The sequence below is a fragment of the Aspergillus sclerotioniger genome (genome assembly GCF_003184525.1).
Source record: "Aspergillus sclerotioniger CBS 115572 chromosome Unknown BO94scaffold_21, whole genome shotgun sequence".
In the NCBI taxonomy this organism is placed as follows: domain Eukaryota; kingdom Fungi; phylum Ascomycota; class Eurotiomycetes; order Eurotiales; family Aspergillaceae; genus Aspergillus; species Aspergillus sclerotioniger.
The window spans coordinates 648,787-664,535 of NW_020291011.1; the positions used below are offsets into that span (position 1 = coordinate 648,787).

The 15,749-nt window shown below is 48.9% G+C and overlaps 2 protein-coding genes across 2 annotated transcripts; one reads left to right on the top strand and one right to left on the bottom strand.

Moving 5' to 3' along the window:
* Window positions 1–199: 199 nt before the first annotated feature.
* Window positions 200–4,885, top strand: BO94DRAFT_470748 (putative GTPase activating protein (Tsc2); the record flags this gene model as incomplete). Its single annotated transcript, XM_025608351.1, has 1 exon — window positions 200–4,885. The coding sequence occupies one exon, from the start codon at window positions 200–202 to the stop codon at window positions 4,883–4,885; it is 4,686 nt and encodes a 1,561-aa protein (XP_025465560.1).
* A 6,506-nt stretch (window positions 4,886–11,391) lies between these two features.
* On the bottom strand, window positions 11,392–13,123 carry BO94DRAFT_153626 (uncharacterized protein). Its single transcript, XM_025605822.1, has 2 exons — window positions 12,616–13,123; window positions 11,392–12,562 (listed from the first exon to the last, which is right to left on the bottom strand). Exons 1-2 carry the CDS (start codon window positions 12,760–12,762, stop codon window positions 11,666–11,668), a joined length of 1,044 nt encoding a protein of 347 aa, XP_025465561.1. The 5' UTR covers window positions 12,763–13,123; the 3' UTR covers window positions 11,392–11,665.
* Window positions 13,124–15,749: the final 2,626 nt, after the last annotated feature.

Genomic DNA, 15,749 nt, shown 5'->3' on the forward strand with positions numbered 1-15,749 from the left:
TTGATCCCTACATGTGACCTGCCAATGGTATGTGAGATCTGGTGTAAAGTGGACCGCAGATGTAGACCTGGTCAGTTCCAGCTGACCGGTGACCTCCGTGGCCTCTAGTCACAATTCCGTCGCTGACCGGTCATCGGACAGATATATAATCCTTTGCCCTGAAGAAGCCCATACTCCCTCCCCCCGTCCACTGGGACGCATGTCTTCTGACGATGGTCCATCCCCATACTACAACAAGCACACAGCATCAAGTTTTGTCGACGTATTCAAGTCTCTAAGCATTACCCGCCCAAAGTCACCTTCTCCCGTCTCGCTACAGGACAGCAGTGATTCTTTATCGCACTTGACGGATGGACGCAGAAGTAGTCGGCTTGTACTGGGATTTGAACCAATGCATCGTGGCAGCGTCGTGTCTAGCTCCTCCGACACCTCGGGTGCGCGGGATTTCGATACGGCGGTTCGGACGTTGGCGCAGAGGCAGTCCTTAGGCCAAGCTATTGATGAGGCGGAGCAAATATCAAAGTCCATCCAGTGGTTTACTCCGGAACAATCGCTCGCTCTCTGGGAGGCAGGGGCACATCTCTTCCAGCATGTGAGCTCGCCAGAAGCTCGACGGAGTGGATCGATGTTGTTAGAAGCCGTTGCGGCGCGTCAAGATTTGTCTCCAGCAGCGCGGCGCATCGTCTTTGAGTCAATATTGAACCCCTCAGATAACGATGTTATTCCCGCCCGTGTCCAGTCTCTGATAGCCCTATCAGATCATGGGCGGAAAGTGGATTTTGCAGCCTCGTCTATTCTCCCTGTGATATCGGCCTGTCTAGTTCCGTTGTACGAACTAATTTCGTCCGCGCGGTTAAAGGCAAGGAAATCGAAAGTGAACGGGCAGGGATATGATGGCGCTGTCTTGGATGCCCTTCTGGAGTTCGCAGTCGACCTGATCACACTGCAACGCAAGCCACCTAGCGATGACGAGGTTCAGACGTTATTAGAGCAGATTTTCACGATCTGCAGAAAGACGAGCGTTGCTACTGACATAAAGAACTCCCTGAGTCTTTTTGATGCCGTAATACTCTATGCAGATGTTCCTGATGGGAGCTTTGTTCCAATGCTCGAGGTTTTATGCAGCATCCATGCATCTGTCAAATCATTGTCTGGCCCCACGTCCAGAGCGGTCCGAAATTTGGCCAAGTCAAGGAGACAAGCCGAGATGATGGATAATCTGCATTCCTTTCTGTCGGAGTCTAGCGGCGAAAAGACCCGTAATCTCAACGTTGTGCGGGGAACGGTTTATGTGTTCATGGATCTTGTACGTGCGCACGGTCAAGATGGGATACCTGAACTCCAGTTCACCCATTTGATCGACTCACTCCAAGTTGTCGCGAAAAAGGACGATGGCCGGTTGGAAGCAGATATCTTGGAACTGTGTCTGAATATTTTGGAAGGTGACTTTGTTCACTTGGCTTTGGACCAGGACTGGGGCGAATTCGTGAATTTATTGAATTCGTGTTCCCTTAGGGCCGTTGATGAGCCCGACGAGACCTCTTTCACAATGCCTGATGCGCAGCCGCGGGGCAGTGTGTTAGACGACGCACGATCTAACATTTTGGCAAACACCATTCAAATCGCATCTACTCTTGAGACTCTCTGGGATCGTTTAAACCACCAGCAACGGCTAGACGCCACGCGTTTCCTAATGAATGCATGTCGGTACATTGAGCCTCCGCAGGCTGAACTCGTCCTTAACACCATCCGGACTGAAGGGTTCTGTTCCCCTGAGAAGCCGGGGTGGATACAGCAGAATCAACGACTCATCCGCTGCTTTATTCGCTCCCGTAGCAAACCCTCCGATGTTCGGATCCTGGCTTTGGATACCGTGAAGGATTCCTTCTCAACCTATGATTCTTTGGTCCTTTTCCAGGAACAAGGGCTTCTTGATCTCATGCTGGAAAGGTTTGCTGATGAGGATGATATCCTTTTCTTAGAATCGTTGGTCTCTTTCTTCGTTGATGCTTCTGTGCTCGCCAGTGATGACGATAGTTTCAAGCGTTTGGTGGAAATATTGAGCGCGCCCATGCATAAAGATCTGGACAGGGAAGCGGTTCTCGGATCTGAATCTTCGACTTTGTCCTCCGAACGCCATCCTTATAACAGTGTGCTGGAGTTGTCTTTGGCCAATATATGTACGATTGGACTTGTCAAGATGTTTCTTCGATCTTTGAACTTGTCGGCGAACAAGGCAGCCTCGGTATATGAAGCACTCCTGAACATAGCGCAGTCCTCAGAGCGACCAGTGGACTCGCGCTTGACGTCCTTGAAGCTATTATTCCGATTGCGGTGTGATTCGTCGGGCTCAATCACTGTGACCTCCGTGTCTGAAAACGACTTCATGATGAGTGTTTCCGGGCGGAACTTCGAGACCGGCTCCAAATCACATGGTGACTCGGCTGGAGATCATAACGTTGAGAATGATCAAGGACGGCCAGCAGCTCATGGAAGGCACTCCGCGCGGGAGCCATCCGTGCTTTCTAGGTCGACAGGACGCAACTCGATCATTCCTGTTCGCGCTTCGAAACTGACGCCCCCGATCTGGACATTTGCGACTCCGCAGGTGCTTCCTGAAGCACCCCCAGATGAGTCAAGTCCTTTCGTGTACGCTTATGCGACGCCGGACACGAGTCACCACATTGACTCAGACCCAGCACAAAAAGTGGCACTGAAGGCGAACATGTGGCTTGAGACAGTCATCTCACTGCTACAACGCGAGGTCAACTGGGATCTCTACAGCTATGTCCTTACCCATCTTGCGAGTCAGCTTCAAAACAAAGATCTTTTCAGCAATGCGGTTCCTCAAGTCAAGTTATTGCGCAGCATCCTTTGTGATCAGGTCAAGAACGATTCGTTCCGTGAGCCACCAGCTTCCACTGGCGTGAAAAAGACGGACGTAGCTGGTTATATCTTCGAGTTCCTCTGCTCATTGATCAGTTATCATGAACATTTCGCCAAGAGTGAAGAAGACGAACTCGTACGCGCATTCATGATGGGCATAATTGGATCCTGGGGAGGTACTTCTCGTGGGTGTATACATGCACTGTCTGTCTGTTGCCATGAAATTCCGCTGTCAGTGACCAAGTCTCTCAATGGGATTCTGGACAAGATGTCCAAAGTCATTACGATGTCCAACCTTGCTGTGCATATCTTGGAGTTTCTGGCCCTCCTTGCACGCCTGCCTGATGTCTATATCAACCTACGCGAGGAAGAGATCCGCACCGTCTTTGGCATCTGTATTCGATTCTTACAAACCTCTAGAGAGCAGCGGTTCAAGACCTCTGAGTCTCCTACCAGGGGGCCCCAGATCTCGTCAAGGCTCGGAAGTGGCGTGCGAGATTCTTTAGCTTCTCCTGCAGAGTCATCTGATCCTTCGCTTCAAGACGGGATGTCCAGATACATCTATACTCTTACATATCACGTTATGATCTTCTGGTTCCTGTCATTGAAGTTACAGGATCGAGCAAAGCATGTCAACTGGATAACCAGCAGGCTCATCTATCGGGATGAACACGGAAAAGAGACGGTCGAGGAGCCAAGCCAGGTTTTCATCGACTTGATGCAGCGGTCGGCTTTCTCGGATTTGGGCGATACCATTCCATATCCGACGTTCCCTCCTTCCCCCGAGGATGGGCCTGCAGTGAAAAAGTCATGGGTCGTGGGTATGAGCATCGTGACCGTTGAGACGGCTGGGGTTTCTGGCTTAACTCAAATCACCAAGAGGCAGGCGTCAGGAACCACTTATGCAATGTATCAGCAACGAACTGCGCCCGTCCTTCCTCATCAGGTTCCTCCAACTCCCGACGCTCACTTGCATTCCGACACCATGCGCACTGCTGTTCTTCCTAGCCATGTCATGCTCCAGCTGACAACAACGGCCTTCCCCACCCCCACTGTGATGCAGCCAATTCCTCTTCCCGAAGATGACATGACCCGACGGGCACTGAACACGTTTGATCGGAACGATATTGTGGACGGGCACAAGATTGGCGTTATCTACGTCGATAACGGCCAGACAACCGAAGCGGAGATTCTCTGCAATGCTAGCGGCAGCCCGGACTACGAGTACTTTCTGTCAAGACTTGGAACCAAGGTTCCCCTTCAGGGTGCACGGTTCAATACCCAAGGGTTGCATGCTGACTTCGATGGCGAGTTTACTTACGCGTGGCGTGACCGGGTTACGGAGATTGTCTACCATGTTCCAACCATGATGCCTACGAACTTTGATAACGATCCTTCCTGCGTCAGCAAAAAACGCCACATTGGCAATGATTTCGTCAACATCATCTTCAACCGATCGAACACTCCTTTCAACTTCAACACGATTCCTTCCCAATTCAACTTTGTCAACATTGTTATCAACCCTGTGTGTCGTCTTACCAATGAGGGTACTGCAGACTCGAAGCGGACTGATTTTGAAAACCTATTCTACCAGGTGAAGGTAATGAGCAAGCCTGGGTTCCCAGAAATATCACCTGCCGCGGTGCCGAAACTCATTTCCGGGAAGAATCTGGCTCCGTTTGTTCGCATTCTTGCCCTCAATGCGTCCGTGTTCTCGCTTGTCTGGCATAGTCAAGGAGGCGAGCACATTTCGTCCTGGCGCAACCGACTGCGTGAGATCAAGAGACTTCGTGAGCGAGTGCTGGGGTCGCAGGCTCAAAGTCCTGACGCTGCCGAGGGCGCCTACCCGGGTCAACGCCGGAACACCAAAGCCAACATATTTTCCGAGGAACTGCCCTCGCGCAGTACCTCGGTCCGGAGCGATTTTGCTACCGATTGGAACGCGGCTGCAGACGCAAATATCTTGCAGAACTTGGACTTTTCACGCTGGGGCCGCTGAGACCACGTTGTCCTGGTTGAACTTGGAGGGAGCTGTAATGGAAAGGGGGCTAAACGTACTTCCATGCTTTGATTTTCTCATGATCCTTTTGCCACGACGGATGACTGTACATCTTGACTCCATGCTTTGCAGTTTGTGTAAATACCCCCTTTGGTTTGCAGCACGCAGAAAAGTTTCCGTTCCCGTCTGTTTTGTCCTACGATGTTTATGCCTGCATCCACTCCGACATACGAAGATAATCAATATCTCTTTGCAAATATCGTGCCATCTTGAGATGTGGAAGCGAAGCAACCAGTAACCAGTACCTGTTTGTGCACCACAAACCAAGCATGGAGTTAAAACAAGCCACCCGCCACGCGATCCTCGGATCGACGTTAAGTTTTGTCTCCGCCCGCAGTTCCCCACTTCCCGTGTTTAGTACCCGCCCTCCTTACGCTTAGACTTTATTATATCTCCTTTCCGCTACTGACTGATTTCGAGTCAGTCTTCTTGGATGTTATACTATGTAGACATGGACGTGCGCTTAATGTGATGGACGGTCCCAGTGGATCTGTGCAAACTCTTTTGTAGGTCGGGATGGCGATGGTCTCATCAGTCGTGTCTTCACAGGTACAGTAGGCTTCGGAGAATCTCGGAGGTGAGAGTCGAGCGGATGGCTTTGCATCTGGACTTTAGAATCCTAGTGTGAGTTTTGAGTATGCTATGCAAACTTTATGTGCAGAGTAAGATGCTTTTTTTTTTCTCTTGGTTCAGGATTGGCAGAAATCAGTCTTTGCTGTACGATGTGAGAGTGAGGGTGGGAAGGAGAGACCTATCATGAGAACGCGCAAAAAACCCGCATATGTTAAAGCTTTGCGCGTTGATTAAACGGTAGAGAAAGACACACAAAGAAAGAACTCCGAGGTCTCGTGACTTAGAGAAGTTAAGCGGCGGAGATTCCCCCCCGGTGCACCTCCACTGCAACCATCTTCGGAATAGAGACCACTACCTATGGCCTGATCCTTTGCTCGACATGCCCAATCTTAGAGTCTTCTGGGCCCTGCCGACCGGTTGGGCAGCAATCCAAGAAGCCCAATGCCATGCGGGGAACCTTTGTGTTACCGTTACATCTCCCACCCCCTCTTACTCCCATGTGATGCCAGGCCCCAGGAAGGGTTCTCCTTATAAGACGCAGAACGAAACTGCTTCTCTTTCCTCTTCGTTTTCACCTCCTTTCACACTCTCCATTTCATTTGTTGAACCACACAGCCTTGGTGCAAGTATCCCAATCCTTTCTCAGCATGTTGTCGATACAAACCCTTCATCTCACAGCAGTATAATGCCGCATCATCATTCTCAGCATACAAACATTCTGAGGAGCGAGTCCGTGGTTGCAGCTAGATATCAACTTCTGGGATTATCTTGTAGACCCGTGATTCTTCCTGCATGCGTTGAACGAGGAGTGGCGCGTGATCGGCTTCAATCAGACGAGTGACAAGACCGACCGGGCAGACAAACTACCAGCACCTGTCGAAGCAACCTACCTCAGAGAACAAACCCCCGACTAGAAGCAAGCAAGCTTCATCTGCCATAAATAAAATTCACAGAGATACATATGCGAACAGCTCAGAGAACGACCTAGCGTTCCCACACTCTATGGTCCTGCTCTTTACATACTTCTGACCTGAACTTGTCTCTACATGAGCATTCCTGGAAAACTTTAAGCTCCTGCGGCATACTGGCGATGGAGGGAAAAATACCAGACGCGCACCCCCTGTTATAAAGAGGTCTGCCACTCTAAGCCTTTGCTCGGAACCACGGATCTCTACTTATTGGCACCCAATCGTAACGACTCCTGAAATCTGGGGTAGATAATACTACCCATGGTACCTACAATTAACTGCAACGTCAGAATACCGAGCTATTGGTACTCTCTCTATAACCAGGCAAGATCTTGTTCTGGTAAAGTCATGGTGTGATTCTATTTCCCACACAGAACAGAGCCGGCAGGCCGCAGATGAGATTGCAAACGACTTGAGTAGCCCGTCGATATTGACACCCTGGCACCAAAGCACTCTCACAAACAGCCAGAAAAGCCACCGAGCCCAATATTCACTATCTCAGATGGGTGAGCAAGATACGACATCCGACAGGGCGACGAGGATGGACATGAAACCCACCTGGCCACTCTCTTCCCCCAGATTGCGCCACACGCAGCGGTTCAGAAGGGGAAGGTCTTCGAAGATGAGCGGATCCCTATTGTATACATCTCAGATCAGGCTGTCACGATAAGGATGTATTTGTCGGACCGTGTTATCCACAATATCCGGTGCCGTCCTCTTTCAGCTTCACGAATCAACCTAAGGAGAAGCGGCAGAATCGCAATGATAGACGCTCGCCTACAGGTCAGGAGAGCCTACTTTTTCTAAAGAATTCTGTTCTGTTTCCTTCGTCACATGTCTTCACCGCATATAAGCAGCTTCTCTGGGGGGCGTCAGATACAGGAAACTTGGTGTAGTCTTCGCGTATCGCATGATAAAACATCACGCGGGCGTGAAGGCAGCGGGAGCTCCAGCTTGAGCACCAGAGCGTTGCAGGAATTCTAGTGGCCAGGATATCTAAGAGAAGTGGAAAGACATGGGTGAGTCGCAGTGAATAGATGGGCGGACTGGATCTCACCTTATTCAACACCACGGACATCTGTCAGTGTTGGCATGGCAGTTCAATGTGTATCTCGCACTGCCAATGCTGGCTCAAATCATCAGGACGAACCTCGTCCATGGACCTTCTGGAGCAGGACCTCAGACTCTATCTCAGGTACACAGATTCCTACTCCTTTCTCATCCTGATTTATCTGACCTTCCTAGGCAATTCGCCAGGCCAATGGCTGCATAACGACGTGCGGGCAGGTTACCCTCGCCGCATTCTACATGCAACACACGGAGCACTCCTACTATCGACAAGGGGTGTTGATATTTAGCATTGTGATTGCTGTAGTCATCCTCTGTTGCTGTGGTTAGCACAGCCTCAAAATTCTTCATACATGACAATCCCTTCCCCTCTTGTTTCCCCTTCCTCATCTATGATGCTGTATCCAAATCATCAATCAATATCGTCCTCACACACATTCTCCAACCCCACGAACCAAAATTAACGACCCCTTAAGATAAGCCTCCCCATCCAGCGTCCAGCAATGTCCTCAATGATCCCCAGGCAAATTACATAACCAAGCAGCTAGTATACCACCTCATTCACCCCCTACGGCACAGATATTCCAGCTTCCCAGTACCAAAGAATAAAAAGCAACTAAGGCAATCCAGTGTAACAAACCCAGATACAAACACGTCATTATTTTCAGCGCGGGAACCGTTACGTTCGGTATATTCCCACCACAGAATCCAAACCGCCCTACGACAAAATACTATTCCTCGTCCTCAGCCTCAGCCTCAGCCCCCCGCAAAAGCTATCATATACAACACCCTGAGCAAGAGCGCAAGCGCATCGACAATTACCCCAACACGCAGATCCTATCAATGGCATAAACCTTACATTCTAAACCCATGAAGAGTCCTGACTATGTAATGGAGAGGCAAGATACACCAACCATGCTAACCACTTACCCACACACTTTCGATTCTCCCCGCCTACCCCTTTAGGAGTGATTTGTAATTTAAACTGGCGGAAACTCACCGCCCTCTCTATATTCATACCTGAGGCCTGATATTGATGGTGAATGTTATATAGTATCCGCATCTCAGGATACTGCATACAGAATTTCTCTAAACCGTCTCTATTATAAGATCTTCATGATGCGAATGTACAAAGCTGTATATAAGGTCTTTTAGTATCTCATGGGAGTGTGTAGTAGTGAGCGGAGTACGTACAGTCCTTCCACCTGGCGGTAAGCATTGGCAATATACAGGCTAGACTTGGAACCCCGCAGCCCAACTGGAAGCAACTCAGTAAATATCATGTAATGTCATTCCTAAAAGTACTATCTAGCTCGGAAGCGACTCCATCAAGCATGCCAAAAACGCATTACTTGGTTCAAACCTACGGCCTGAATCTACGTAGAGATCTGGCTCAGATTGACGGTCTGAATATGCGGTCCAGGGGGACGGGACGGGGCCGTTTCCGCCCCCCAGACACCCCCACCCGGGCAGCGGTGAGTACTGTCAATATCCATGGATGGCCAGGTCACGTTACGAGAGATCCCAAGAGCCAATGAGAAGCCTTGGAGCTGTGAATTTCTCTTGGCCAGGACCCAAGCTAGTGTTGCGAAGCGCGCTAGCGCTTCACAAACCACCCTACATGTTAGACAGTACCTGACAGCACAATAGAAAAGTCAATCAGAAGCCGGGAAATATTTCTGGGGACTCCAATTTCCTCTGGTAGGATTCACCAGCTAACCTAGTTTGGCTCGGCGCTAACACACATCGTAAAGAGAGTTCAAGGAGCAGTAGTAAAGCTACTCCGTACGGGTCGGTTACGGAGATGCCAAGCAATCGGGGTAGAATAATAATATCTACCTAGGTACTATGGATCAGAGGGATCTAAACCGCAGCCAATCAGAGAGGTGCTGGCTCGACCTAGATTGCCCGGCAGATTATTGCTAGCGCTTCATTCAGACGATGTCCAGAGTGTTTTGATCCTAGAATTCAGGGCTTAGTTCTAACGAGCAATTCGTACCTACCTAAGATCCAAGGACGGGGTAATATTCGTTACAATGAGTCAAGAAGCGAAGAAAAAGGGGAAGGGTGAGTCTAAGACAGGAAAATGATGTATCGAATTTCTGAGTTTACGGCGGGCAGAACTCCACCGCCTGGATGGCGGTACTGCCTGCGTTTAGTGCTGCCTGAGGCTCATGACAAGGCTCCGGGACGTGTAGCAAAGAATTACAGGAGTTATCTGCGAACAGCAGGCCTTGCAGTAAAGCCTGCATCACTAGCTGTTCGTAATAGCCACACCGTTCGATGTGGACGGGCCCTCAGGGATCTGGACCGATACCACAGCAAGAATGATACTAGTACACACCCAGGGCGGACGCCTATCGACATGCGGTGGATTGACACTTGACACTTAGGTAGCAGGGCCTTTGGGCGAAGCCCCACAGGGCGCTTCCAGGGACCCACATAGGGTGCTCTGTAGAACGTTCGCGCGGGCCTTCGTGATTTCGCCATGTTGGGTTCCTATTCCAATAGGTGGAAGACGAACTTGGTGTCCGTGGATGGCACCCTGCGCTGTGGCTGTAGCGCCTTCTTTTTTAAACTTTGTAGAAATGAAGCTGCCATGTCCGTGATCGCTCTCGCAGAGCGATATGTCTTATCAAATGGGTGGGGCTATGGGATTTGCTGGTGTCTGAAAAGACCGCCGTCAAACGCGACATCCGTCTAGTGTCCGCAAAAGGTCGGAGAGGAAGGATAATTGTAGATGCAGGGTATTGAAATCGAAGAAGGCGTACCGTGCTAGCCGATCGCGAACCAATCGAGGAGATCGTCATCTAAGGAAAGGAGGGGGAAGGACGAGTAGCATAGCGATGACTGCGGGCTGCGTATTGCGGTCGTTAGTCTCAAGTTGTCTCATATCTTCCATGAACTATACCATACCAAGAATCTGGAGCCGGTAAAGCGAGTGATTGCCAGGATTGACTTTCGCACCGCTCGTCTTGATGGGAAAGGGGTGGGTCTGGGCTTGGTGGCTCTGACGGGTCTCAGCTATACACCAAAATAGGGGGGTAATCATCAACTTTCGGACATGGCCAGTCAAAATGTTCTGATGTGAATCAGAGAAAGCGATGTAAGACCGGTGCAGGCGACCTTTTGCTCAGGTCTGTAGGTGGGCTGGGGATTAAGTTGGTGTGGGTGCAGGGCGGGACCGACAGTCGGAGGTAAGTTCAGGGGAAAGACAAAACACAGTTCCCCAGAGTATATTTTTGCTGAGGCAGGCCATCTCGTGATCCTGAGGGTCGTCCAATGTGGCTCGTGCAGCGGCTCGTGCAGCACTGATCTTCCAGAGAACCAAAGGTTATCGTCTTGTCCGGCTTGCAGATCCCGACAGCTTGAAGAACATCTGCTCTGTCTTACCTCCCATGGTCTGGATCCTTCTGTCGCAGCTGCGCCTCTCAGTCTCTCATTCTCCCAGAAGCCATGGCTCTCTTATGTCTCCGGATTTAATTCTCTCAGTTTCTGTGAAGAGGGAAAAAAAAACAATGTCACCAATGATAGTCTCCAATGGGCGGCTTAAGAGTATATGAGGGCTTCGGCGCCTCAGCATGATTGGGAGGACGTAATCCCATCAGATTGGCCAAACTATTAGCCATCCATGCGGCCAGAGCTCGGTTACTACGATCGCTGGGGAGTTGCTTGGTTTCGTTCTCGGTTCTATCTTAATATTGTTGGGTCACTGCTGCTTTCGGGGTTATTTCAGTATGTCTCTATATGTTTTTCCTGTATTTTCGGGATTCTTCTAGTTTGTCCTGTGATTTGTTTGGGGTTTTGTCTTGTTGTCTGATAGAATAATGCCCTTTTTTATAGATTACAATCGGTGGGATTATTGTTTCTGTTGCCAAGTAGATAGTCGATGCTGAAACTCCATTTATATAGATTTGGCGGGAAGCCCATTGGTCACATTTTGATGACTGTAGAGCAAATATCTGCAAGAGCAGAAATAGCGAAAACATAGAAGAGAGAAAAATGAATGGAACACCGCCAGTCAATTGAGCCATCTAGCAGACCCATATTCTGCAAACACTGTAAGCACACGACGCCGGCACCAGGTAATGAATGAGATCAATGCCATCAGTCAGTCAACGGGATCGTCAATTAGACGTGCAACCCGGAGGCGTTTCTCGACAGGAAGGGTTCTCATTAGAATTTCCCTGGGCTTTGGATCCGGTTTGGGGAGTGTCCCGCTTTCCCTCATATCCCAATAGATCCGAAGCTCACATGTGTTACCATCAGGATCGTTTTGGCTTTGGGCATATTTCCGGTCCACGCACAACTTCATCCACTCCAGCCACGGCTCCTTCAGATCATCCGGCTTCAACGTGTGTGTTCTGTTCTCGATCTTTCTCAGAGCTGCATCGAGTTCCTTATCCCTCCGTGTCTTCAGCCGATCCCAAGTCGATTGGAAACCAGGGTCCTCCCTCATAGATTCTTTGTCCTTCTTGTCGTGCCACCTCTTCAAATCTTTCACATAGTACATGATGTGCTCTTCATCTCTCATGTAGTCCACAAAGCCTGTTTTTGCCGAATTCCAAGACGAAATTGTAGCATACCCTTCTATATCCCGGATTTTAAGTAGGCACATGGCCTCCAGGTATCGGGCAGGAACAGGTAACTTGACCGGATACTGGTTCTCAGGCTGACCATTCTGAGGTTCGTCGGACGCTTTCTGGAACTGGCGCCCTGAGGCGAGAAAAGTGTAGTAGGGGTCCCCTGGACGTGGGCATCCAACTGGGGGTTCCGGAAACTCGCTGAACAACCGCGACTTCTGGTAGAGAATTACACCACCTTCCCAACTTCTCCGAGACTTGGTAGAGTGGTAGTAGTCGTGGTAATGATGATCAGGAACTGGAAACTTCTGATCGGGTGCAAAAACCGCGCATTCGTTGCCGTCCTTGCAAGGCGGGAAGCCTTCATCATCGAGCACTTGCACGGCCTTGGCTATCGCCTCATCGGGGACAACCCATCCACGAAACTGTGTATGGTGTTAGCCTGATGTTCCAGGGGTAGGGGTAGGGGTCTTCATACGAAGCCTTCGTATCTTTTCTGGAGGTAGACATGCAAGACCTTCTCGCCCCAGATAAATGCAGGGATTCCGGCCTGTCCCAGAAGCTGTGCCACGTAACAGTCCAACTCGTAAAAGCCAGAGGTTGGGGGGAACTTGACTGTAGCCATGGTGAACGTAGGTGGGAAGAGAACGAATAAAGATACTCTCCCACCTTGGTTGGTGTGTGATGCACCCTTTTATACCTTGACCTTGACTATCTAGACCAAGTCTCTTGAAAATTATCGTTTTCTTCTCCCCCGGCATGTCTCCTTCTATCATCTGTGTTCCTTCTCATGCACCCTTCCCTGCACTCTACCCTTGGATATACTCTACATCGCTCCTTCTTCCACCCGTCAAGAGCCATTTCCGAGACTAAGTGACGGAATAATTCATCGAGGCTCATGTTCCTGATTGATTGACGCCCAGTGTTCCTCGTCCACCTGACTACACGGTCTCCGTACGCATCTCATGTCAATGAAGTCACCCAGGGACTTCCCTTTCCGCCCGTTCCAGGCCTTTCAACAAGGGGCCCGTGTCTTCCATCCCACCCGTTCTCACATGGTATTCTCCGTCCCTGACTTGTGGCTAATAATCGAACCCGAATCATCGAGGTGCTAGAGTGTTATGTTTCTTTGACTCCCGTGACACAATAGGTAGTGATCCGTGGAACCAGTGGAGCATTCCTTGCAGTCGGTTCTCGTGAAAGACTGGGGGGAGGGCGTCCCAAAAACGCATTCGTCCATAGATCGGAGTGGTGCTTATCTAGGTGGCGTTCAACTTGACGAACAAGACAAAGACGGTACCTGCATTTCCAGTAGACGACATACTATCTCAGGCTGGAGCCTGAGATATGCACGTCAGACTCCAACCGACTGCCGCTCTCTTGGGGCAGGTGATAGTGACCATGTGGTATTTGCATCAGTCGGGTAGGACCCGAGACCTGAATTTCTCGCACTCTTTCCAGCGGCAGAGAGTACTAGCACACTTGGTCCATGAGCCTCCAGGGTGGTCGATACTCCACACAGCTTTGCATAATGCGGGATTTGGTCCCCTACTGGATTTGGTATAGTGTCTTATGTAAGCATGCTTATCTAACACGTGATTCAGTACAGATACGTAGATTTTAGTAGCAAACCCTATATTATACAAAGTATCAGGTACATATAAACCGCCTCGCACATAACAGCTCACATAAGCAGGCCCATTAGTTAGTTAGTAGTTAACTGCGGATCATCCGATTCTTCCCCTTTTTCTTGCTGTTCCCCTTCTTCAGGTTATCAACCCTTTCTTTATCTCAAGCACCTTACATCCTCTCTTGTTGACCTGGTACTCCTTTGTTGATAACTCAACGGAGTATTCCCCTCAAGCCAACCTTTCCTACCATCCCAATCCCCGGTCCTTGACTCCTTGCTTAGACCCACACGTCTTCTTATATCCCATCGGTCCATCTGTACGCTATTTTTAGACCTGCCATCGGCTCTTTCCAGTTAGATCTCGACATCCATCCCCACTTCATTATCCAGCGATCTGCCTAATATCTACACAGTATCATCATCAGCCTCAAGCCTACATCCACAATAGTACTAGTACCTTCAATTCATGCACTACAACGACCGATCTTGAACCAACTAGAGAGATATGCCGCACACTCAGAATTCGCTTCCTTCTCAACCCATCATCCAACATACCTACGCAAACTAACAACCACTTTGGCACTTCCGGTACGAAGTACTTACCATTAGCTATAGCATCCGCAGTCAACACCCAGTCATCATGTAGATTTCATATCAAAATAACTAAACATTTCTTACTCCATAAACTTATATCAAACAATTACCAACATAGTATATCCCCTAACCCAGCCAAAACACAACCCACACCTCCAACAAACATCATTAACTAGTAGCTATCCAGCTATCCCCTCCCCCCTCCCCCCCCCAAAAAAAGGCAAAAACAACCATCCCGTCCCCCTTCTATTCCCATTCAACATTACTCAATCTACCAGCCAAGCCAATAACTCGAAACTCACCCACAGAGATCCACATTCTATGTTAACCCTCTGATTTCTTCCCTTACTAAATTAATAACATATCATCACCTTATCACTTTATCAGCTTCAATCTCACATTTGTTAGCTATTGGGATTAGTTTCTTGAAAGTGTAACTACTACTGTAATTGTATTTATATGATCGATTTGTATTCAGTCTCTGAGTACTAGGTACTCTTTTATAGTATATGTAATTAATGTACGTAGTGGGATGGATATTTATTATTGTTTGGTTAGAGGGATGGCACTGGATTTATCAGCTGGGATACTAATCATGAATGTATGGATCAGGTGGATATAGTTCGTGAATGTGCCTTTTTTCTGTATTTGTGGGAGACGTTGGGGTTGTGTGGGTTGCTTTGTTGGGTGGTATAGTACTTTTGGGGGAAAGAAAGAAAGGGATGAACAGACAATAAAAGACAAAAGATTAAATATGATGAGAAAAGACCAGGGCTGTACTAATCACGTGGGTTCATACTCAGAGTGGGGAAAGGAGATGAGATTAGATTTTGATCTGTAGCAAATATGTAACATTCTATTTATCATTCTACGAGATAAGATACTTCCGGTGCTATTTAGACTTTCCGGGAAGAACTTAATCACTGTACCCGTTTCTACGTTTCTTCTCTCCCTTTTCCATGGCTAGCCGTAGTCGAACTATAACGGAGAAATAGATTCTGAGCAAGTTCATGTACTTATCAATAACGCATCATCGAGGCTTTCAACAGCCATCAATGTAGCAGACTAGGTACATACATTATCCAGCGGAACACACCCTAAACGCAAACCGAGATTGTAAAGGGCGAGCGTGGTAGAAGATAATTGTAAGATAGAAGCGAATAAGAATGCAAGGAGAATGAAACTCAACCAAACCAGTGCGTAACGTCTTCTCAGCCCTAGTGACGTGGCAGGGTGAAAAGACCAAAGTGACCAAGCACAAGAAATGAACGCCTTATCAAGGTGAAAAGCACAGAATATCAATAAGAGCCAGCAAGCCGTGCTATACAGTCGGGCAGTATGATTTCGATAGTGGCCATCGACCAGTCAAACTATAATTTCACGTCGAT

Bases quoted from the DNA above. Each gene is read 5' to 3' on its own strand.
- BO94DRAFT_153626 (XM_025605822.1), bottom strand. From the start codon at position 12,762: ATGGCTACAGTCAAGTTCCCCCCAACCTCTGGCTTTTACGAGTTGGAC. The intron at 12,563-12,615 runs GTATGAAGACCC...CACCATACACAG, and splicing joins AGAAAAGATACGAAGGCTTC to TTTCGTGGATGGGTTGTCCC.